The sequence below is a fragment of the Triturus cristatus genome, chromosome 7, assembly GCF_964204655.1.
Source record: "Triturus cristatus chromosome 7, aTriCri1.1, whole genome shotgun sequence".
NCBI classification, from domain to species: Eukaryota; Metazoa; Chordata; class Amphibia; order Caudata; family Salamandridae; genus Triturus; species Triturus cristatus.
Window position 1 is genome coordinate 625,332,724 of NC_140590.1, and position 25,647 is coordinate 625,358,370.

At 46.3% G+C, this 25,647-nt stretch overlaps 1 protein-coding gene across 2 annotated transcripts in view; it reads left to right on the forward strand.

The window, feature by feature from the left end:
- RHBDL3 (rhomboid like 3) overlaps positions 1–25,647 on the forward strand; it is a 531,476-nt gene that overhangs the window by 311,507 nt on the left and 194,322 nt on the right. For both annotated transcript variants that reach the window (XM_085617225.1, XM_085617226.1), the window contains one exon: positions 12,748–12,906. In XM_085617225.1, coding sequence (XP_085473351.1) covers positions 12,748–12,906 — 159 coding nt within the window. The remainder of the gene's footprint in view (positions 1–12,747; positions 12,907–25,647) is intronic.

The following is a 25,647-nucleotide window of genomic DNA, read 5'->3' on the forward strand; positions in this document are numbered from 1 at the left end:
GCAGTAATAGCCTGGGTTCTCATTAAGATTCCAGATGTGTTATTTTATACAAAAAAAATGATTTAAAAAAAAGAACAATTAAAAAATTAATTGAAATGGTAGTTCATCAAGGTCATATGTTCAGGGTGCACCTGTCTTAGTGGGTGGGCCATTGAATGTATTACTTCAGCTCACACAGGGGGCTGATGGGTGCATCCAGGACCCCCACAAGGGGAGTGCATTTGTAGGTCAAAGCATACCAGACAGTGCAGCTGTCTGGTTTGCTGAAGACATTTTGGGGGGATTCAGAAAGCTTCCCTGGGAATGCATTCCACCCATTGCTTACTATTTGCCTTCTGGTTTGTAACTCACATTTGCTTGGTTTCTATTTGCTGCCTTTATTTGTTTTAGGCTGTCCACCTTCAGTTTGTCTATCAATTCTACGACACACTACTCCACTCTACTCGACTTCTCCACTCTATTACACTCCACTCTTTGATGCTCTATACCACTCCACTCTACAACACTTTATGCCACTCCACTCTACAACACTCTACTCCACTCCATGTCATTCCATTCCACTACTCTACTCCATTCTATGACAATCTACTCCGCTCTACATCACTCTACTCCAATCTACGCAGTTCCTTCTACAACACTTCACATTACTTTACTCCACTCTATGCTACTTCATTCCATTCTATGCCACTCTATTATACTCTGTCTCTTCACTCTATGCCATTACACTCTACGACACTCCACAACAGTCTATGCCACTACACGGCACTCTACGCCATGCCACTCTACGCCACAACACTCTATGCCACGCCACTCTGTGACACTCCACACCACTCTCCTTTACGCCACTATCTTTTAGCCATGTTAAAGAGCAGCAACGCTGGTGTGCACCATGGCAAAAACACATTGGCAAAGCCAATAGCTGTTGCATAGGCGAGACCTATTGGCTTTGCCAATGGCTGTTGACTCTTGCAGCTCCACCTTCAGGCACCTTCTGGCTCAGTGAGAAGTTTTGGGTCACCCACAAAACTGCTTTCTTCAAAGACATCAATTTCACCCATTCTATACAATTTATACATTATTTCAACTTTGTAGTTTAAAACTTGATAATTACATGCATCATAATTGCGGTGTGCAGCCTGATTCTGTCATTACACATTTTCGTATTAGCATGTGTCTCTTCATTATTATGTTTAAATAAATTCAAAAGACTAAGGGCCTCATGTAGGTAGCGAAATACCGGTCGGTAACGGCCGATTTTCGGTAAATATGCCGTTACCGACCGGTATTCAGACAAGTGAGATGTAGGAGTCCAAAAACCACTTTTCGGTAAATATGAGGCGGTAAATACCGATTCATAGTTACCGAATTCCAAAATACCGATTCATGTTTACCGAATACATAATTAACGAATCGGTAAATATGAAGTGGTAAATATGAAGTGGTAAAAATTTAAAATGACATGTAGGAGCAGGCGGTAATTAAGAAATCCAGGAAAATCGGTAAATAAGAGTCGGTAATTAACACGGATTGAAAGCAGGTGGTAACCATCAACAATGCACATAAGCAATCCCAAAATGCAACAGCGTGGACAACATGGCCGCCATGTACGTCATTGCAAGGCGCCTACGTCTACAGGCAGCAGGACTGAGGGTGTGGCGACGGGAGGAACAAATCTACAGACAGCGCATCACACTATTACAGCTGACTGATGCAGAGATACATGAGAGGTACAGGCTACACCCCGAAACCATCATGGACCTGATAAGGGACCTGCACCCACTCCTGGACCAGCCAACAAGAAGGGCGCACGCCATACCACCACATGTGCAGGTGCTCTGCAGCCTACATCTACTGGCATCCGGCAGTTATCAGGTGGTGATAGCTGCGGTGGGTGGTGTATCCCAGAGTTGCCTGTCCCGTTTCTTCAGGAAGTTCCTGGATGCCATGATGCAGAGAATGCACCACTACATAAGCTTCCCAAACACACAGGCTGCACTGCAGAAAACAAAAACAGACTTTTATCACATGGCACAGTTCCCCCATGTCATCGGCTGTATTGATGGTACACACATCCCAATCTGTCCACCAGCTGATACAGAGCACATCTACAGGAACAGGAAGTCCACCCACTCCATCAATGTGCAGGTGATCTGTGATGCAGGGAACATCATCACAGATATTGTTGCAAAGTTTCCTGGGAGCACCCACGACTCATACATCTTCCAGAATAGTGGGATCTACACACGACTGAGTGCCGGCGAATTCGGAGAGGGATACCTGCTGGGTAAGTAACAGTGACGCCCCTTGAAACCTGCAAATCAGAGTGTATAGAGGCATGTAACTGATGGTTCCCTCTTACTCATCCAGGCGACAGTGCATATGCATGCCGTTCATTCATCCTCACTCCCTACCTACACCCAGCAACCCAGAGTGAGAGACGATACAACGTGGCCCACAAAACAACACGCAATGTGGTGGAGCGCACGTTTGGACTACTGAAGAGCAGGTTCCGCTGCCTCCACAAGAGCGGAGGCGCACGCCAGTACAAACCCATCACCTGCTGCAAGATTATTGCCACTTGTGCAATGCTGCACAACCTTGCCACGAAAAAAGGTACAGATGTGGAACTAACATATGTTGAGGACAACGAGGATGAGTCAGGCCAGCCAGAGGGCAGCGCAGCTAGAGTGCCAACTGCAATCGATGGGAGAGAGAGACGGGCAGAGATCACATGCAACTATTTCTGAGTAAGTGAGGGGACACAGCGAGTTGTGAGAAGTCATGACGTAGTTTAATGTGGCACCACGCCATGAACACATGAACAGGCCAATCTGGCAATATACCATCTATACAAGGAGTATGTCCAGGGTTACGTCACCCAATGGGAAGTGGCTAAGCAGGGCCACATCAATGTTTGCGCATACGCGCTGCAGTGGTGGATTGCACGGCCTGTGCATCCTCACTAGAGCCAACCCCAAGCCGCCTGCTGCTCCTGCGTGCTTCTGGGACGGGGGGTGTGATGCTGCTGCTGGTGTCGATGCGCTCCGCAGCATCCCCTGCAGCAGTTGTCGACGCCTGACTAGTCAATAGCACCCCTAGTGCACTTGTCACCTGCACCATCCCCCGAGACAGGTCGCTGCAGCACTGTGTTAGGCCCTCCTGCATCGTCACAGAGCGCCGGCAAAGTAGGGAAGTCGCAGTTGCCAGACGGTTGAGTGCCCTGCTGGTAGTGTCCCTTCTCTGGCGTTCCCGGCGCCGTGCTTCGATGTCAGCATCTAATTTGCTGCACAACTGCTGGATTGACTGGGACATGTCCCGAATGCCCGCAGCCATGCCGCCAATGTTTGTGTCCATGTTGACTAAGCTTGTCTTCATCACCCGCATGTGCCTCTGGACTGACATAACTGCCTTTGATTGCAGGCGCTGTTGCTTCAACATTTGGCCCTCGAGCCCCAAGAAGACACCATGGCCGTCAGTGGGTGCTGGTGGACTCTGGACACGCGACCTGCGGCGCCCTCTTGCTCCCGTCTGTGCTGCCTGTGAGGTGTGGGGCACAGTGGGATGGCTCCCTTCCTGGTGCCCGGTGCGGTCTTCTGGGCCCATGCTGTCGTCTGACGAGGTGTCGAAGGCTCGTAGCCTGGCTGCTGGACGCCTCCTCATTCTCACACCTGCAAGCGGAGATGTGGCCGGTGATTCGAACATGAGTGGCGATGCTGGCTGTGGTTGTGGTGATGCTGGCTCTCGGTGAGGTGATGCTGGCTCTGTGTGCGGCGAGGCTGGCTGTGTTGGTGGTGCGGCTGCCAGTGGGCCTGCTCCCTGGTCTGAACTCGTGCTGGCTAGAGGTGATTTTTGTGGCAGGTGTGCCGTCTCCCCTGCAGCATGCCCTGTACTGCATGATGTCACATCTGTGGACAGAAAAACAACATTGGCTCAGTGTCCCCGAAGGGCTGCATTGCAAGCGTCACAATAAATCATTTCACATTCCAATCTGTCCTCTGTCTCCTTGTGCCTCGAGTGCGTGACATGCCCTGTTGCCCTGTGACATTTACGTCATGGTTAGTGTTGCCCTGACTACATCTCCCGGAATGCATTGCCTGTCTGCACTGACACGTGTGGACTGCAGTGTGATTCTCGTTTCACAATGGGGGATGTGGGATAGGGGTAGGGGGGGCTACATTGCTGTGCTTTCGTCTTACCTTGGTGTGTTGCGGCTCTGGCAGAGCTGTCGGCGTCCCCAAGACCCACGACGCTCTCTTGCTCGATTGTGGCCGCCACCAGCTCCTCCAGTTCGGTGAGGGCAGGTGCCCTGTTGGTTCCACCTCCGGTCTGGCTGGCCTCCTTCTGGATGTCGCCCATCTTCCTCTTGGTCACAATCCTCAGGTCATACCAGCGCTTTTTGAGGACCTCAATGTCCCTGTGGGTCACTCCCACAGCATTGACCTGCGCCTGGATGGCCAGCCATATGTTGCGCTTTTCGGCCTCAGGCACTTGCAGGGATTGCCTCCCAAACAGCTTCTGGTGCTGCTTCACCACCTCCTCCACCAGCACCTGGAGTTCCTTGGGGCTGAATTTGAGCTTCCTCCTCCTTTCCCCTCCGTCTTTCTGTGTTCTCTGGCTGGACATGCTGTTCGTTTCCCGCTCGCACATGCAACTGCTCCCTGCCTCTCCTCTGCACTCCAAGCCTCTCCAGGGTCGGCTAATTATGTACACCTGCCTGGGTGTGGCCACGTCGGCTAATTGTGTACACCTGCCTGGGTGTGGGCAGTTCCTGGTTGGGTGGGCTGTCGTTGCACAGGATTAGCTGTTTCGTCAAGTCATGTGATGTTATTTACCGAATCCGTACATACCGATTCGGTATTTTCCGATTCGGTGGATACCACCTCGGTATTTTCCGAATCGGTAGATACCACCTCGGTATTTTCCGATTCGGTAATTATCACCTCGGTATTTACCGATTCGGTGAATTCCGATTCGTATTTACCGAATGTTACCGAATCGGTAACTGTTACCGAATTTTTACCTACATATAACTTACCGATTCTAATTTACCGATTCGGTACGGCTCGGTATTTAAGAACCGGTAAAATTTATTTACCTACATGAGGCCCTAAATCAACATTCACCTATTTTTTTATTAAAGAGATTGATCTCAATTGTTGTTGTGTTCATTATATAATTCCATCTGCCTATTATGTTCCCCCATTTTTTCTCCTTACCCACCTGTTTTTTAGATCTTGTCTGAGACATCTCATGTGCTATTATTTGCCAGACATTTTGTTAGCCTACAATGGGCTTAGAGCCCACCCATTGCTTACCATCGGTTTACTTCATCGTCATTCTTATTTGCTTGCTTCTGATTTGTTAATACTGCGGGTTCCAGGTCCTTTCCTTCTGTTTAGCCCTCCCATGGAGCATGACCAAAGGCTTCAGCTACTGGATGACAACTGATTTTAAGTTATGACATATTGATAGGAAAGTCTGTGTGGGGCCATTTTAGAGCACCAAAGATACTATCAGAACTCTTTAATAGCCAAGGAAAAGCCCACCGCCTTTCACAACGAGACTAGAAAGGAGAAGGCTATGAAGATGTCCATGCTTTGGTGAAAAGAAGACTCCTTACTTTGCTGGGTGGACAAAAAACTGGAAGAATAGCTCATCCTCTAAGTTGAATCTCTGCTTCTCTGGACTTGCCCCAGCATTGCACAATGCAAACTTTTGAGCAGACCTCCGGGGCTACTGAGATATTTGTCTTCAATGGGCAGCCTGCGCCCTGTGGATGTTTTCCCTTCTGAAGCCTGAGGTGTCTAAAAACGTAAAAATCCTAGAAACAAAGGGGGCTGCTAACCAGCTGGATGATTACAAGTTGGATTACAAGTTGACTGGTGGAGCACTGGGAATGCTTGGTGGACTGTTGCTATATTTTGTGATGCCCCTTACAACTTCTAGAAAGTGGACAGCATTCAGGGTGAATAGTCCTGAATAGACCAACCTAACAAAACTACTTCAGAATAAAACTTTTTCTACAAAATAATCCCATATTGGAGGAGGTTTCACTTTCTACATGAGTTTGCTAAGGCTCTGCAACACAAAGAACTACAGTCTGAGGCCTTTAACCAGATATGGAACTGAGGTTCGGGAAACCCATGTATTAAAATAACAACTCAGAAGGGGTGCCGCGTGCTTCCAGTGATGTTGCATAGAGCATCAGTAGCCTTCATCTAGTGGGATCACCTTTTCACTCAACATTTCTGTGGCTCATCAGGGGCTCCCACTTCACACTTCTGAGGTCCCGAAGCCATGTGCAATTAGGGGATTTATGCATGCAGAACTGATTTTTGCCCTCAAAAAGTTTCAAAGTCCAAACATAAGAACTTTTACCGTTTCTCGCTCCAACATTGACATGACCATGTGCATTAGCTGGTTAGCCTCACTAGGTCCTGGATGCCAGCAGGACTTCCACAAGAGGACTTTTCTCATTTTCAAAGTCTCTCATGGACTTACACAGAAGAAACTTTTCATGTTTTCCTATTGCTGGCTTTTTATTTCTCTACTATATTCCGAACTCCATTTGTTCATGTTAGATGTGTATTTGTGATTCATTCTAACTCTTGTTTAGGCATTTATGTTCTTTATTCCGTTTACAGTATTGTTCATGTGTTGGTTTGTTACACAGAACCCTCATCCACCTTTTTCTGGGCATTTCCTTGCTGCACAGAACAAGCTACCAAGGGTAACCCATGGTCACCCTTGGGGAAAACCAGTTTTTTGGGTGGGTCCTTCTGTCTTGGTACACTTGGAGCGCAGTTATGGCTCACCTCAAAAATCTAATCCTTCTCTTCCATAGCCCGAGTTTTCATATCATATAATCATTTCCATTTTGTACATTTTTCATATATTTTTACCGTTTTGCCTTAAAAACGTATTCCATCCTCCTTGTTACTTTAAATGAAAAACAAATAAAGATAGATTAGTATTTACCTTTTTTCCTAAAATAACAGAATTGCAGTTTGTTATACTTTCACAACTCACACTATTTCCTTGTAAATAACACAAAGTCGGTATTTTTTGTATCTTCAAGAAAATGCAAACACAGCAACATAACTAGCCCTGTGATTTTATAAACATTAACGCTTTTATACCCGAGTCCCTTTTGGCTTGTGTCGGCTCACTGTTACTGTTAACTCAACACAAGCAAAGTTAAATAGCGAATCACATTGTTTTTAGGTCTCGCCTGACCCAGCGCATGCGCTGGTCTGGCGAGACTTATTGAGAGGGTTCCAAAAAGTGCTACCAGGTCAGCCTAGAGCTACAGTGCATGTGCGCGGGCGCGCGCGCCGCGCTTTACCACGATTACTTTCACTTCGCCGCTTTGATGTTCGATCGCGATCACTTTTGCGCTTGTCATAGCCAATAGGTCTCTCTTTTGGGACCTTATAAGTATTTAGTTATGCAACTGTTGCATGGCTAAACACTTATAAGCTCCCAAAGGCGAGACCTATTGGCTATGCCAATGCTTGTTCTTCTTGCTAACACAATCAGCCCAAATAGTTATTTTAATATCCACCTTTCTCCTTTTTATGAAACGATTTCAGCGCGTGTTACTTTATCTTATCACTTTCTTCCTATTAATAGTAAATATCCTCGTTATTACTTTTAGCTAGAGGTACACAAAGGAAAATAACTGGGTTCATTGACTTTTTTTAATTAGGCATTTTTTAGTTGCTTTGGAGCACGGTAATGGTTAATTTTGAAGTGAGACTTTTGGATGGCAAGGAAGTCATTTGGAGGCAAGTGATTGTGAAGAAATTACAAATACGAATGTGCTAGTGTGCCTAGAGGCCGGGGTTGCCGACTTTAGATTTGAGAAACCAGGTTTGCATTCTGTCTACACTCAACATCCTGTGATTCTGGGCATGTCACTTCATCTTCCCTGGTTATGAGAGCAATACACAAGGCAGTTCTTGCATCAGCACCATGTTTTCTACAAGATTGGCTTATCTAGCGATAACACCAATCAAAAGCCCATCTTCTTACAGTGTCCAGCTAAGGCATGTTGATCACTTGAAGCGCATCACTCCCATCTTCGTTATCAGCACTCACAGAAAGTTAAAAACGTCATTCAAGATAGTGACTGTGGCTTCTGAAGCTCTGCAGTGGCTTGAGTTCCACTCTCTGAGCAGTGCCCGCTCGCTGTGTCTGTGTTCCTTTATGCCATGTTTGGCAGGTACGTCTGTTCAAATATGGTTCCCACAGTGGAGTGCTCACTTCCACCAGAGAATAGGCATGTCTTGGCTGTTCATTTGATTCAGAATCTACACAAGACAGAGCTTTCATTGGTTTCTTTATTTTAATAATAATGAGGTCTGGCACTATCCAATACCTTTTGATTTTACTGCAATTAAATATATATTATACTCACTTGAAAGGCACTGTCAGCCAGCTCTCTTCATCCATTGGTCTGTTGTTGTGTCATTCACGTTTTTCTTCCACCTACTACAGCATCCAGCATGGGGCAGTGGGTCACTACAGCCAGTTGTTAACTTCACTGCGAGTGAAGGCATTCTGCTCTTTATAAGGAGACTTTACCAATGCTTATTTTTTTTATTTATGGTCAGTTTATCTGGTGTCATCTCCCATGTTTTCATTATTTACTTTACTGTGGATCTGTTTTAGCCTTCCAGGCAGCCATTTTTAAGTCTGGCCTTCAGCTGCCTTACCAGACTATGGGTTTTCCAAATAATTCATACAGAGTATACATTACTGCTGCTTTTGGGCAGCGGGTTTCATCTATTGGTCTGTTAAATTGCCATTCACTTTTGCTTCCATTAACCACAGCATACAGCATGTGGCAGTGGGTCAGCCCACTTTACCAACTGGCTCCTTTCCCTTTGAGTGACCACACAAATCCTATGCACATTGTTCACATAATCCTAAAAATGGTTCCTGTTTCTTCAGTGTCAAAGCTGGTTCATAATCCACATATTTATTTATTTTTTATCTTAAAATACCCTCTATTTACTTTCCCTGCACTTCGATTGCCACATTTATGCTTTATTTATAATCTCTTTGTTTAAAGGTTGCTGTTGTAAAGTGTGTAAAAGACATTGTAACATTGTAGCTGCTAAGTGATTGTTAAGCTCTTTAGTTATTCTTGTCTGCTTCACAGATAATAATGATAAAATACGTGGTCACCTGAAAGGCTTGTGTTTTTTTTTTAAACTCACTAGTAAAATGGCCACATCAGTGAATGCTTTTTAAAATTCACATTTTTAATGCACGCACATAACTGACAAATTTAGTTCGCAACATTTTTTTATTTTATTTCTGTAGCATATGTTTTCAATAAAGGTGTTGTTAAAAAAAATGGACCATTGCACCACTTTGCCAAGGCCAGGTTTTTTGGCTTTGCCGGTGCTGGCTGTAATCTCATGTAAGGTCAGAAATGAATACAGCAGCTGATTTTCAATGACAAGAGAGACTTTAGAAGGCACTGGCCCTGCTCGTATGCCCGTGTTCAAGCGTATAACTGCTGCACCGGTTCCTTTCAAGCCCCTTCCTCCTAATTGCCGTGTCATCCATCGCTGCCCAAAAGTCACGACTTCAATCCTACAATCCCGCCCACCTGCTGTGATTGGCATCGCGCCACCTTCTGGCCAACCCTCCCTTCATGAAGGCCTGTCCTCTTCCCGTGCTCTTGAACCCACTCCTCAATGCCATCTGCAGCCTGGACGTCCTCGCTAATTGATCCCTGCGGCCAATAATCAGTCAGCGCCTAGAGGCCCTTCGGGGCATTCGCTGGGCTCTAGCTTTTTGTTTAGTGTTGCAAATATTATAATATTTCTGAGTCTTTATGACTAAATGTAGCACCCTATTGCTGTTCCTCTATGTCCGGTTTGTCTGGAAAACGGAATACAGACTGTTGAAGGAACTGTGTACGAGTTGGCTTTTTTGCACGCTGACTTTCCAGAGGTGCGAGACTCCTGTGTCACCGATGTTCTTGGCGCAAGAGCACGCTCAGATCTAGGACGCGAGCCAGTGAGTCCAAATGAAGCGCCCCAACCACATTATTACATTGCATGCCATCCCTGCAGAGACGCAATTGCTGCCGGGAAAGATGCCAACGGCTGCCAATTGTTTAGAATTTTTGCTTCAGCGACGTGGAAGGCTGCCTGTCCACTGGCACACAGACAGACACTCCTAGCTTGTTTCACATAGGACACCAAAGAGCCATCTGCCGCATTGAGGCTGGCACGCACAACACTGCACGCATTTGTTTGTGTGTTTTAGCTCAAGTGAGCCTGTTCATGTTGACACCTTGTGCGACTGGCCCACAAACCCGCGCCAGGCCTGCAGGTGTTCGGCTGCAAGAGTGCACTTGACCCGAAGCGCGCGCCAGCCGCCAGCCGCCACCGGCAATGCTGGCGCGCGCTACGGGTCAACTGCGCACTTGTCTTAATTCTCCCCGCGCTTGTGCGCCTGCGATTATACAAATCCCCGCGGCCTCTGAAGGGCGGCCAGACCCGAGGGCCATTCCGCGGCGTTTTTGTTCCCGACAGAAAGCTTCCCGCTTTCCCAGGGAGAACGAAATAGGGACCGCTCAGAGCCAAGAAAAGTCCCAGCTTCACAGCGCAGGGCGGCCTGGAACAAAGCCGCCGGCTCTCAGGGGTCTAGAGGTAGAAATACATCAATCGCCTGAATGGGGGGACCCCGCGTCACACGGGGGGGCCAACTAAAGTTGCTGGGAAGATGAGGCCCAGAGAGCTCGACAGAAGAGAAGGGCTGTGGCACTGGGTCTAGGTCGCTCGCTGCCTCGCTCAGCACACAGAGAGTGCTGACTTGGTGTTTCTGCCCTGGAGACCTGATCCCCGGCTAATCAGAGGTAGTGCTCATCCTTTCATAATGCTATGTGCATAGCGCGTTGGGGGAGGGGGTGAAGCGCTATTTAAATAGAACAGTTAACATTACAGAATTAATTATTTTTAAATTGTTCCTCCTTTTATATGCTTCCGCACTCTCACATGCAGATAGTAAAACCTAAAATGCTTGGTTGGTGGGGGACGAATCTGACTTTGAGCTTGTTTTACAAACTTTGTGCAGTATGCATCTCGACACCTCAGGGACGTTCTGTGCTCTAAATATGTATAGATGGCATTACATTTATTGTTGAAGTCAAACACATATTCCACAGTGGGGTAACGAAACTTGAGCCCCCCCCCCCTGCAAAGTGAACAAAGTGGGCTACCCATGCGCCAGACACAGTGAAGAGCTCTCATTCCCGGAGGGGCCCTATGGAGCTACCCCTCCCCCCCCCCCCCCCCCGCACCGCAGGGGCTGCTGGGGGTATTGTTGCACCACTAATATTCCCATGAACGTTCAGCCTTTTCAGTAAATTTAGCACCAGAATGAAGGTGAGGCCTTGGCTATGCAGGGTATCACTCCTGGAGACCCCACAACTTAGATTCCGTGATTATAAGTGAAAACTCAGAATAATATTACAGATTATTCTCTCGAGTTTCATGAAAGCCAGAGCACAGCTGGCGCGGTTAGATATTTGTACTCTACAGAATCCACTCCAGGCTAGTGCATGATGAGACCAGGATGGGACAGATTGTCACCTGCCAGTGAGAGAATTTTCAACAAATAGGTGTCTTTGAAATTCTGTGAGGAAAAGGCCCTTAAAAAAATGACAGCAGGCTATGCCCAACGTGAGTGGCTCTGTCCCCTCCCCTAGAGAGGAGCCCTCCCTCCGAGAATACGCTTCGTAGAAACCAATCTTCCTCTGGGCCACACGACGGAGAGCCGGGGGCACTACGAAGCCACCAAAGCCTTTGGCATGAAATTCAGGCAAAGAGTTTGACGTCCAGAGGACAGCTATTGGTCATTGCTTTGAATAAGTCATTCAGGGCCACTATGATGGGAGTAATTTGAGTGGCCCCTGGAAGTTGCAGCCACAGCAGCAGCAGGCGGCATCTCCCCAACCACCAAACCCTAACCTAAGAGAAAGGAAAGTAAGGCTAAGATGTCGCAGTGGCATGAGCAGTAACCAAGTGATCAGGGTCCCCAGTCACAAAGATGGTCGATGGGCGTGGTGTTTTGAAGGCCTCTGGGATGCCAAAAGGCAGGGCCAGCTAAGAATTGGATGGTCGCTGCCATAAAGATTGATTGATTTGCCCCAATGTGAATAAAACTGTGGCTCTTTGAAGTCTAAACATGTGATTATGTTCTTGATTTTCTTTAAAAAGGAAGCTTTGGGGTTCTTGGATGAGTTGCACGAATGCTTGGGTTACCAATGTTTTCCGACACTTCTATGTTTGCAACCTTCAGGTTTACCTCCAATTGGTGGCCCCAAATGGTTTAGTCAAAGTGGCGTGCCTAGCCTTACCCCCTGGGCTGCGTACCCTTCATTTGAATTTTGCACCCAATGCCTTTTTTGGCTTCCCTGTGCTCCCCACTTCCACTTCCCACATGCGACCATTTGTGATGCGGCAGCGCCTTGCATCATGTTTTCTTTGTTGCGCAGGCCTGTGTGCACCACCTGGGCGCCCGGGCCCTCGGCTAGGTTGACACTTCAGCCTTCAGTGTCCCATATATGGACAGGACTGGTTAATCCTTCCTCGTCCCAATCTCCCACCCTCTAATGCGCTCTATTGAAGTAGTCAATACTGAAATCAGTTAGGATGTGTTTGAAAACGCAGGTTTCTGGTGGCTTACCTGTATCTTTTTTTCTATACTTTATTTCTATTTCAGTACGACCCAGAAAACACTGGCTACATCAGCACTGAGAAATTCTGGACGCTTCTACAACAGCACGGGTCGGAGCTGGACCCGCACAAGCTCGAGGTCCTCTTGGCGCTGGCCGACAGTAATTCCGACGGGAAGATCTGCTATCAGGACTTTGTCAACCTGGTGAGTAAACTGCGAAAACAAGATGACCACCGCTCAGGGAGCTTTCAAGAGTTATGGTTTCGTCCAGGCGAAAATCAGGCATAAGAGTTGAGTATGACATTTGATACACAATCTCAATGTTGGATTTTATTTATTCACGGTTTGGATTTCATCGGGATTAAAACTGTTGTGATCTGACTAATTACATAGTTATTTGAGCTAAAAGCAAATTAAGATTTGTGAATATAATGTCCACCAGTTGGAGTTAGCAGTGGCTTTTCCCTCATGACCGTGCAAAAGACCAAGAGTAAACATGCGCACTGCATTTAAAATGCTGATTGATACAGTATGCCACTGAAGAGGCAGAAGGATCTGGCTCCAGTTGCCAGTACAGAGAATGATAGGCCGACTCTCACCCTCATCCTGCTTGGACGATGATACAGAGGCCTAGCTCCACCCACACCCTCATCGTCTAGTCTTGGCTTGTGTTGTTTCTAGCTTCTTGGCTTCCAGCATCACAGCATCAGGATTATTGGGATATGTAGTTAATTAAGCCTGCGCATGCCAAAATAAATAATTCATAGATAGTGATCTTTGGGAAGCGATGGCCCTGATTTCTAAGCCTCAGATTGACTGGCTGCCGCCACTGTTGGCAAAAGTCATAGACTCCAGTTCCTGGGGTTACTGGTCCTCAACATAATGGTTGAGACCTTTCTTAAGCACCCAAGAGTGGTGTAAACCTGTTCACTTCCCTCCCAATCCCAGCATCATACAGTGTCTACTCGACAATCCTATCTAAAATTTAGACTTACATGAATATCTCTCCCAGTGAAGATTTGCTCGGGCAAAGCACATAACGGTGTTCCAATTATGAAAAATTTCCTTTATTTATAGCAGATATCTGAAATTTGCTTGCAGCCACTGGCATGATAAGTTTGCAAAAATATCAGCTGCAACCAAAAGCAATTGACCGGCCTATCCCAAAAGCAAAAGTGTTCTTATATCAAATAGCTCCAAGATGGATGTACTGATGCCAGGCCTGTATCACCTTCTCTGAACCTGATCACTTGTTACCTATTCACTGCACGTCTTCTCAGTCATTCTCCTCCTTACTTCAAAACAGTCACTACACGTGGTTACCTCATGCAACTACATATTATGTCAGCCCTAGTTAAAGTGTGCCTTCTTTTACCTCAAAACATCTCAATAAACAAAACAACTGGCGGTAGTCATCAGCTCTATAATAAATGCCTCACTATGCAGCGCCATTGCCATATATGCCGTTGTTCCCATTTGTCAGGCAGGCAGATTCCAAAAAGTCTGAAAGACAACAGAGCGATTAATTGCTCCCCGTAACAAAAAGGGAACCCAACCATTCTTCGGCCCTTACATACCACCAACAATCTTAAACTCAAAAAATCATATCCAGTGTCCATTGCCTGACCTTCAAAGCACACCTCCAACCTACAACTGAGTCAGAACAAGGACTTACACCATCAAGAGCATCTTTTGTGGAGCATCTTCCCATACACTGGCCATCTTGAAAACCAGATGCATATGGAGGGTTGACCGAAGCTTCTCCACTCAAGTAGCCAAACCGTGAAACGTTCTGCCTGCCAACATTACTGCCTGAATCACTTTCAGGCCTGATCGAGAACATTGCCCCCAGTCCACGGCCAACAAAGCAGAGCTAGCTGGCACGCTGCAAGAGATTGTTGAGTTTGTCGTCAGCACAGTATAGATCTTGTATCATAACATGGAACATAGCACGAACAGGTCTACCTTGTGCAACGTATCCATTGGTCCAGGTAATTTAGTCCATCTCTCCCTCCAAGCTCACAATTCCTAGGTTTCTTGTTCTGCCTCCTGTGTCTGTTCCTGGGTGTCTGTCTCCCGGGTGCATCTTTTGCACTGGAGTTAGGAACCTCTCCAGCCCGTAATAGATGGATAAATGTATTCCGCTTAACAAAGCATTTTCATGATCTCATGACCCCTCCACCTTCTGTGGTTTTGCTTTGCTGTGTCTTTCCTGTGAAGTACCATGATAGTGGCATAAGTGACAACCATTTAAATTTTATGTAAAATGTACCCCATGCGCTGCTTTATGTAAAGCGTACTTGCGTCCATTCAGCCCAGTAGCGCAGTAGAAAGTCCTTTGAACTGATATAACTCCACATGTTAGTTAGCCAAATTGCCTCATATATTCACCAGGCATGGATTAAGATAACGTCATTTACGTGGAAACACCTGCGGAATTGCAGGACACACCAGGAAGGCTCACTCAGGCACTGAGTTAAGTAAAGCGGACTGACACACATTTCTGTACTTCACACAGGGTTAAAACTGTGAGCCATTTTAAGGTGCTCACCATCACCTTTCCATTTCCCCATCCTCAGCACAGGCTGCACCACCCCTTCCACCCACACCCGCCTGTGTTTTTGGATCTACGAGGTAAATGTCACCAGCATTCATTTCATAGCTAGCTCCCCATCTGTCAGGGTCGCTATGAGGACCCACTAACCTCAAACTGCTGCCTCAGCTTTAAGTCTGAATAGCAATATAGAAGACTGAGCGGACAGTTTGTAGGATAATATGCAGTCTGGGTTCACCAAAGTAAAGGTCTCTTGCAGTAGCGGCTGCTACCGGATGAGAGTGGTGGGCGACGAGGGGAGGGAATGGAATGAAAAAGATTTACAAAAAAAACCCACCTGGAATCGCGCCCGGTGCCCCCTCTGCCCAGTCTTCTTCATCTTCCTCGGTTCCGGCAGCAGGAGGCACCCAGGCTCCCCACAGCCAACGTTGTGATTGGTCTGAGTGCCGTGGTTCGGCGCTCAGACGGTGGCTGGGGGCCTGGGCATGTTGGCCCTAGGCTGTAATGCAGCCTGGGTGGAGAACATGCAAAGCATCATGCACACTTACAGACAGCACTCACCACTCCTCCCCCTGCAGTGCTCTATCGTCACGGAGCCCAGCTCTGCCCCAACTCAGCCACTCACTGCAGTAGGAAAGGTAAAATGATATTAGCGCTCCGTTATTATCATTTTATTTTTCATCATTCAACTGGTATGAGGGCAGTGGGGCGACGCGCCTCCACCTTCGCGGAGGCGCCGCCGCCGGTCACTTGAGAGCTATAGGACTTGTTCTGGCCCCAAAAACGGAACACGCGATGAAACAGCTTGCATGCTCGCTACCCAGTGCCTGGCACTGTTACTTTATTGCTTTGTTGCACTTCTGCTACCCTTTGCTTCCGTCTTGCTGTGTGCATCTTGCTAGGAATGTTTAGACCTGTGAAGGGAAAAAAGTATCAAATGAGCAGCAAAAATCAAGGAACAGCTGGATAGCATCCCCAATAGAAGGGGACAGTCTGCAAAGAAAATGTGTCTCCTCCCCAAAACCACAGGGTTCTTATGCACAATTATTTCATACATAATTGGCTAGAAGCACAGATTCGGCATGGAATGATCCAAGTAATATTTCAAATCAGAGTGCTCTGCATAAATGGCATTATATGTTAGCACCATTCCATTTCCTAAATAAGCAGGTTGACCACTAGTGACACAATCCTCTGGACAAGTTTTGAACATAATTTGCAAAATGTAACAAAAGCTATTCATAAACGAGCGGAAAAAAATCTGCCACGGAAGCACAGCAGAAGAACCCTTGAATGCTACAACCTTACTAGTAAAGTAGAGGCTTCATTTAGTAGTTCTTCGTATTATTGTTGATAAAGAAACCACATTACATCAGTTTTCTTTGCTTTTGAGGAGACTGTGGGAAGAGAAGATGCACAAAGGGGCCTGATGGGAGGGGTGAATGCAGGAGTGAATACATAGAGACAGAAGCAGCGTCTATTTTAACAAATATGGCAACTTCACTGAAATGCGGCATAGCCAAAACATGTAATAAATATACTTCTAAACCTCATATTAAACCGTTTCAACTCTAAATATACTGTTTCATTGTTTACATATAGAATTTAACACAAATATCATTATCGCTCATTGTTAATTGTAACATGAAAAATGTAAACCTAAAAAATAAACACTCCGACAAATGCATTGATTAGGACACCAACTGTAGGCTGAAAAGTTAAAACAGGTTAATTGTCAATTAATGGGGTATCCACTAGAGTTTTATTGGGGTATTGCCTCTTTGCAGGCAAAGACTCGCTATGTTCTTTCAGTGTCTGCTTTGGAATTTCTTTGGCTTTTCCTCTCAAGCATGTTCTGTCCTGACTTTGTGGCACACAAAGGGGGAAACTAATGTGAGCAAGGAAATGAGCCCAGCTACTCTCAGCTGGGTACTAAATACACTCCATATCTAAGGTTCACTAATCTTGGGTATGGCAATGGACGTCATTTAGGCGTAGCCCAGGGGAGCTGGGGAAACACCCTCTATGCCAGCATCTCCACCCAGCTCCTCAGAAGAGTCCAGACTATACAGAATGGTTCTGGCAGACTCATCCTGGACCTCCCCAAACTAGCCCACATCGCCCGGCACCTGAGAGACCTCCTCTGACTCCCCATCCAGAAGAGATGCCAGTTCAAGAGCCTCACGCATGCCTACAAAGCCCTCCACGATCTTGGACCTGCCTACATCAACCATCGACTGAACTTCCACCAACCTGCCAGACACCTTCACTCCACTTCACTCTCCCTCGCACACACCACCTGCATCTATTGCAGCCGCAGCCATGGCCACTTCTTCTCCAACATCGCTGCCAAGGCCTGGAACGACCTTCCCCTCCAGCTCTGTACCGCCTCCACGCGGCAGACTTCAGAAAGAGACTCAAGGCCTGGCTCTTTGACGGAGACACAGCGCCCAGATACCCCTAGTGTTGACAGTGCTGCACTTTTCAAATGCAGTTTGATTGATTAGTGCCAGGGGCAGCTTTTGCTACTACTTGCTTCCCCTTTCTATTCTTACTGACCCTTCGGTGGCACTTTCACGGCTATTGCTAGTCTAGCTGCCAGGGTCCGAATGAATATCAGCGCGAGGAACAGCGGCACTAGGAGACACTGTTTCTTTCACTAGTTCCTCAGCTACAAATAGAGGGCTACTGAGGGTTCAGGACAGGACATGCGGTTAACCCCCTGATGCCATCATGGGTATCAACGCATGTGCGATGTCACTTCCGCTATTCATGGCAGTCTAGTGAATACGCGTCCGTAGCTGTGCCTCTGTGGGTGCTTCCGTGAAACGTGGTAACACTGCCATAATGCACCTACCCCCCTTTTGAGACTGTCTTGTCATCCCCAAGTTTTTCTGCATTTCATGGCTGAGGGATCTGCTAATACCAAAAGCATCTATCACTATATATTAAAGTCAAAGGAAGAGTCAGTGTTAAGGGCAACTAGCGAAATACATCATATCAAACAGCCAGAGGAGGGGAGATGGGGCCTCTCGACTCTAGTCCCTGAGGCTGCCAGTAAAGAAGAACCCAGCCCTGGAAGAGGGGGGCTGTCATTCTGAATGTGGGAAGCCACAGGCCTGCGTGCGCCAGCCATCTGGAATGCAGCGGGGGCCCGGTTGCTGAGTACAGTGCGGCAGTGGAATGCAGTGAAAGTCGTGTTGCTGGGAACGCTAAAGTCGAAAGTATTTTGTTGTCCAGCAAAATAAATGTAACCTCTCTAAAGTTACATTTAAATAACATGTTTCGGAGGTCACTTAGCGGCGCTGTTTCCCGGACAAAGGGGTTCTTTTCTCGGCGTGTGAAAGGATGGACAAAGCTCCCTCTGAGTGGTGCTTTTCACAACGCGGGCACCAAAGCTTCTGCTGATAGAAGGCGCGGCCCCGCGCCCAAAAGTGTTGCAGATAAAAAAAGCAAGATGGATGTTTCAAACAAGTCCTTCATGCAGAAATTGATAAGTGACGGATATGTTTTGGGAAAACATGACAGCGGTAAATCATCTGCCGAATCGAGCAAATTTGTAGCTGGTGCGATTCCCTCTTTCCTGGGACATCTATTTAGAGATTGCATTGATTAAATAGTATCATTCTGTTTTTCCACCATCACGCAAATTTAGATTTCACAGATGTACATTTTGTGGGTCTTTCATAACGATAGGTGAGCAGCAGCTGACTTACGGCGCCACCCAGTGGTGATTTTAATTTACTACAGAAGGCACAAACAAATGCCATTTTCGGTGCAAGTCGAGCAGTCAAGGAAACATTGCACCTGATTCTGAAGCCCTGAGAAGCCTCGTACCGTTGTCCTTTTTCGAGTATCCAAGGCCCTGCTGCCATAATGTCTTCCTCTACCAACAGAAAGCTGCCTGCCGTCTTCATCCTGTTAATCGTGAATGGATAGAGATTATTCAGTAGGTCAAATTTTCTAATTTTTGACTTGCTACATATGCCTTTAGGGATCTAAGGACAACTCTTACTCCAAGCTTCAATCCCTCACAGCGCTGAAACTGCTAAACTAATATTGGTCCTTCCCTTTCTCCCCACAGTAGGCTCTCGGCAGTGGATTGACCCGGAGGCATATCAGCCTCTGCAAACAGTGACCTCAAACTTAGACTTACTCTGCTGAAGTCTACAGAGCTCATAAGTCTCAGGCATTTCATCTCATGTGCGATGGCTATTTTTTTAACGGACGCATAGTCTTATCTATGAAGGATTAAAAACAATCAGGTACCAACACAGAAGTCATCAGACACAATCACTGCATTCAACAAACATACATTTAAGAAGATATGTAAGAGTGGTGCTTGCAACAAAGAGAATTCAAGGATCTCTCTTTACTGGGGAGGGCTTAAAGAGCTCTAGCTGAACTTCAATTTAGTGCTGCCTTCTCCATCTTGTTTATATCAGAACTCGTTTTGGGATCACTGCCCTAATTCTGCTCCCTACAGATATCTCTCTGTACCCAGTGACTTACCTCCTTGTTGGCTCAGAGTCTTTGGGTTGTTACTTCCCTTCCTGTTGTCTCAGACTCCTTGGGCTGTTACTTACCTCCCTGTTTGCTCTGACTCCTTATGCTGTTACTTAACTCCCTTAGGCTGTTACTTATCTCCCTGTTGGCTCTGACTCATTGGGTTGTCATCTCTCTATTGACATTTAATCATTGGATTGCTACTTACCTCCTTATTGACTTTGACTCCTTGAGTTGTTACTTACCTCATGGTTGACTTTGACTCATTGGGTTGTAACTTACTTCCAGGCTGACTTTGAATCTCTGGGTTGTAACTTACCTCCCTCTTGGCTCAGACTCCATGAAGTGTTACTTACCTATGTGTTAACTTCTACTCTTTAGGTTGTTACTTATCTCCCTGTTGGTCAGACTGCTTAGGTTATTACTTATCTCCCTGTGGCTTGGAATCCATGGGTTGTTACTTATCTCCCTTTGGGTCTGTTCTAACTTACCTGTGTGCTGACTTTAAATATTTAGGTTGTTACCTCCAAGTTGCCTGTGACTCCATAGGTTGTTACTTACCTCCCAGTTGGCTAAGACTCCATGAAGTGTTACTTACACTATCTGTTAACTCATTCTCTTTAGGTTGTTGCTTGAGAGTCTTAGGTTGTTACTTATTTCTCTCTTGGTCAGACTACCTGGGTTATTACTTATCTTCCTGTGGCTTTGAATCCTTAGGTTGTTCCTTGCCTCTCATTGCTGTCTGATTCTTTGGATTTTAACTTACCTGTGTGCTGACTTTAAATACTTTGGTTCTTCCCTCCAAGTTGCCTGTTACTTACCACCCTGTTGACTCAAACGTCTTGGATTGTATCTTCCTGTTGGCTCCGACTCATTGGGTTGTTATCTCTCTATTGGCTTTGAATCATTGGATTGCTACTTACCTCCTTATTGACTTTGACTCCTTGGGTTGTTACTTACCTTCTTATTGACTTTGGGCATAATTACAAGTATGGCGGCCCACAGGACTGCCATTCTCGTGGTGGCGGTCCGACCACCACGCATGCCACACCGCGCAGGAGCGTGCTGCAGGCGCTGTCATGGTGACAGGCTGCATGTTATGTTCTTCCATGAGCCTAAGAGCCCACCATCGTGAGACGGCTGCACACCGCGCACCTGACCCGGATTCAACTCTGAATCTGGCAGGCGGGCTCACCACAGCTTTGGCGGTCCTCCAGCAGATGGCACACTGGCAGCACCGCTGGAGGACTGCCAAAGTCGTAATCGTGCCCTTTGACTCCTTGGGTTGTTACCTCCCGGTTGACTTTGAATCACTCTAAATAACTTACCTCCCTGTTGGCTCGGACTCCATGGATTGTTACTTACACTATCTGTTAACTCATTCTCTTTAGGTTTTTACTTGACTGTTTTAGGTTGTTACCTAGCACCATGTTGGTCAGTCTGCCTTGGGTATTACTTATCTCCCCTTGACCTTCAATTCCCTTTTTGGTCTGACTTTTTGGATTGTAATTCACCTGCGTGTTGATTTTGAATACTTGGGTTGATACCTCCCAGTTGTCTGTGACTTTCCTGTTGGCTCAGACTCCATGGAGTGTCACTTACCTATTTTGTGAACTAATTCTCTTTAGGCTGTTACTTGACTGTCTTAGGTTGTTACCTATCTCTCTGTTGGTCAGACGGCTTGGGTTATTCCTTATCTCCCCATGGCTTTGAATCCTTGGTTTGTGACTTCCTTCCCTTTTGGGTCTGACTTTTTGGATTATAACTCACCTGCGTGTTGACTTTGACTACTTGGGTTGGTCTCTCCCAGTTGCCTGTGACTTCAGCTCAGGTTAGATGTCCTCAACATCTAACATGGGCTTCAATTGGAATTCCATAGAGCATATTATCGAGCCCATTATCGCCGTTTTAGCGGCAGTTTTCTGCCGCTAAAGCGGCGATAATTTTATCGCCTGTCTTGATAATATGCCCCTGAGGTTGTCCTCTTCCTCGTAGGCAGGATGACTTCATTTCAGTCAGGACATTGACATCCTTCCTTCTCTGACTCTTTGCTTTCTCTCCTGCCCCCCCTAACAAGGTTAAGTGCTTTGGACAACAGCATTCACACCATATAAGCATCCTACATCACAAAACACCTCGTTCCGTCTCCCCCAACCATCTTTTCCTCTGCCTCTGCCTTCGCGCTCTCCCCCTTCCTTCCTGTTTCTGTTCCCTACAGCACTTTAAGCAGGATACCAGCGACAAAAGCACTTTTAGGCAAAATACCTGACATAAAATGATACCACCCCCTAATACCTCTTTTTGAAAATAAAAAGAAAAACGTTTACAACGTTATTTCCTTTTTTATAAACTACAATTACAATGTTATTTCATTCTCTATGTATTTTCCTCATTATAGTTTCTTTATTCTGGGTTCCTAATTATCACATAACACTGAAAATGAGCCCGGGTGCCAGCTCCCCACAAAGTTTTAAAGCTAAATTATATTTTGATAGCAAAATAGCTCACAGTCTCCCAAATGGTACTGGGAATATTTGCACCACTGGGTATGGAAGAACAGGAACGAGCTCATGGGCAGGGCTGGATTAACCATTAAGCAAATAAGCAGGTGCTTAGGACATCAAAGGGAAGGGGGCACCACATACATTTTCCATTGCCGGATTTACCCTCGACCAAATGGTGCAAAACTGCTAATGGTGCACCTGAACCTACAAATAACGTGGAAGCATACAAAAAGAAACATTATTTTCCTCCTTATTATAAATTTTGTTTCATTTCGAAATAGAACATTTTATTTTACGGTTTATTATTGATTATATTTTGAATTTGATAAATATGGTAGCACCAAAATCTTTTAAGTGCTTAGGGCCTCTGAAGGTTGGGGAGAGGATGTAGCCTTACGGCTAAAGCGGTCGACCGGGAAACTGGGGTTCGAGTCTCCGCAACAACGCTCACCATCCAGAGATTCTGGGCAAATCGCTTAATCTCCCCGTGCCTAACAAAAATAAATGAATTTGTCCTTCTGTAACGAAACCGGTGCTCATGTAAAGCTCTCTGATAGCCGCAGTCTTGGGTCTAGTTCGCGCTATATAAAACTCTAACGAATTTTTTTTAAAAAAAAGGTCTTAATCCGCCCAGCTCATTCATGGGCTCTGTAAGCAGAGTCCTGGGCGGGCCAGTTTCCTCATTAGGGGCCTGCATGTTTGTCTATGCGGGTCAATCTGCACTCGCCACCTCATCTCCCAGTGTGTTAGGGCAGAAGTTACCAATGACCGTACAGGCCTGCGAACGCGCCGTTGGAGGATCTCACATGGACACGTGTGATTAATGTATTTATTCATTTATTTGTCTTCCGGGTGTCTGCTGCATGCGACCACTCGATAGATGATGGCTCTCATACGGGATTAGGACATAGGCGTATGAAGCAGGCTGCAACAATATGATTGGTGGTATAGAAGAGGATGACGAGGGTCACGATAATTAATCTTTTGAGGTGTTCGATAAGAGGGTATATGCCACATGTAGAGTGAGTAGTCACATAACGCACAGATGAGATAGACGAGTCCGTGAAACAAGCCATCAAGGGCATCTGCACAGATGTGTATAGGCCTTAGAGGCGGGTGCAGATACACCTATGTTAGGTATAAGCAGATGCCCACAAGACACCGATCACTTTCTCGCAGTAACAGTGAGAGAGAAAAGTGCTGCAGCCTCCATCTTCAGCCCGCGGCCAGTCCAAGCTGCCTCACCAGACATCCCCAGCATCTGCAATTAGCACATTGGACCTCATGATTAGTACCAAACACAGAGAGACAGCAGCAACTCCAGAGGGACAATCACTGTGTTCTGTTCATTTGCGAGCCCGCCTGCCACCGTTTAGCCAGTCAAAGAAGCGCCTCGTTGCAGTCATTTAAATGCAAATACAGAAGTGCAGGTACTCACCATTTATAGGGGACCCGTTTACTCCTGAGACATGCTGGTACTCTCCCATTAATTCTATTGCGCATGTGCCAAGAAGTGCGGTACTCCGTACCGGACAGGACCTGCCCATTGAAATCGCTGCTCCTCGGTGGTAGATGGGCGTGTGCTGTCATAGTCTAGTTCAGTGATACCGAAAGTACGGCCTGGGGGCTTCTTGCGGCTCTCCGGGCCTTTACATGCGGCCCCTTGGTCAGCAGCAGTGCTGGGTGACTGTTTTCTTCACTCAGAAAGATGTTAAACAAGCACTGGCAAAGCCAATAGTTCTCGCCTATACAAGAGCTATTGGCTTTGGCAATGTGTTTTTGCCATGTACACCAGTGCGGCTGCTTTTCAGGATGGCTAAATGTTAGTGACGTGGAGTGTCCTAGAGTGGAGTGGAGTGGGGGGAGTAGAGTGTCGGAAACTGGATTTGTTGGAGTTGAGTATCATACAGTGGAGTCGGGAGAGTAGAGTGTCGTAGAGGGGAGTAGAAGGGAGTAGAGTTCAGTGATATAGAGTGTCAGAGTGGATTGGCGTGGAGTGGGGTTGAATAGGGTGGAGTGGATTGAGATAGTGGTTTGGATTGGATTGGAGTGGGTGGACTGGATGGGTTGATTGGAGTGGGGTGGTTTGAAATGAGCTGGGGTAGATTGAAATGTAGTGAGGTGGATTGGATTGGGGTGGTTTAGATTGGTTTGGGGTGGAGTGGTTTGGATTGGATTAGAGTAGGGTGGTTTGAAATGAGATGAATTAGAGTGGAGTGGAGGGGGTGGGTTGTACTGGAGAGGGTGGATTCGAGTGGGACAAATTATTTTGGATTGGAGTGTGGCAAATAGTTTTGGATTGGAGTGTGGCAAATTGTTTTGGATTGAAGTGGGACAGAATGTTTTGGACTGGTGTGGGGCAGATTGGAGTGGGGCAAATTGCTTAGGATTGGAGTGAGGCAGATTGTTTTGGATTGGAGTGGGGCTGATTGGAGTGGAGCACATTGTTTTGGATTGGAGTGGGACAGATTGGAGTGGTGTAGAAAATCAAAAGATAGATATCACGCACACCAATTGTTTATCAAAGTCTCGTTGAATCTTTTACAGGTAATTGCGTGCTGCTAGAGGAGCGACCCCTGAACCTAGGTCGGTAGATAATGTTAGTTGCACTGCCCCATCCGGGGTGGTGTCCCTCTATGCGCACAGCGCTGTGGGGTAACGAAGTTACCAGTCTTCACAAGCGTAAATTGAATCAAAAGTTCATTTATTCATGATGAAAAATATGTTTGCCATATTGTAAACTTCATATGTTGAATCACAACGATATCAATGGATATCCTCTATGCATTTCGGGTAAAAACCCTTCGTCAGGAGGAATCCTATAACAGAAATAGGAGATCATGTTGCTAGCCCCCTTGAAGATTAAATGATTAAACAAACCATGCAAATGAGTGTGTGACATATCCCTTCCAAGAGATCAAAATTGAAATGTGGAAACACACAATTATATGGAGTCACTCAAAAGAGTATCCTAAAAGGTAACAGTGCTAAGATAGATAATAAGGCGAGGTGAAGCATAGTGATGGTGAACTTGAAAAATAGTGCGCGAGTGAAATTTGATGGTAAAAAACACCGCGTGTGAAATTATATAATGCTACAATGGGTTCAACATATAAAAGAAGTGCTCAGGCGTTGTGCAGGTAATACGGAATGAACCGGGATCAAAATACTAGTACACGAGTGAAGTGATGATAGTAAAAAATACGCGTGTGAAGTTGTGCGTATATGCACAACTTCACACGCGTATTTTTTACTATCATCACTTCACTCGTGTACTAGTATTTTGATCCCGGTTCATTCCGTATTACCTGCACAACGCCTGAGCACTTCTTTTATATGTTGAACCCATTGTAGCATTATATAATTTCACACGCGGTGTTT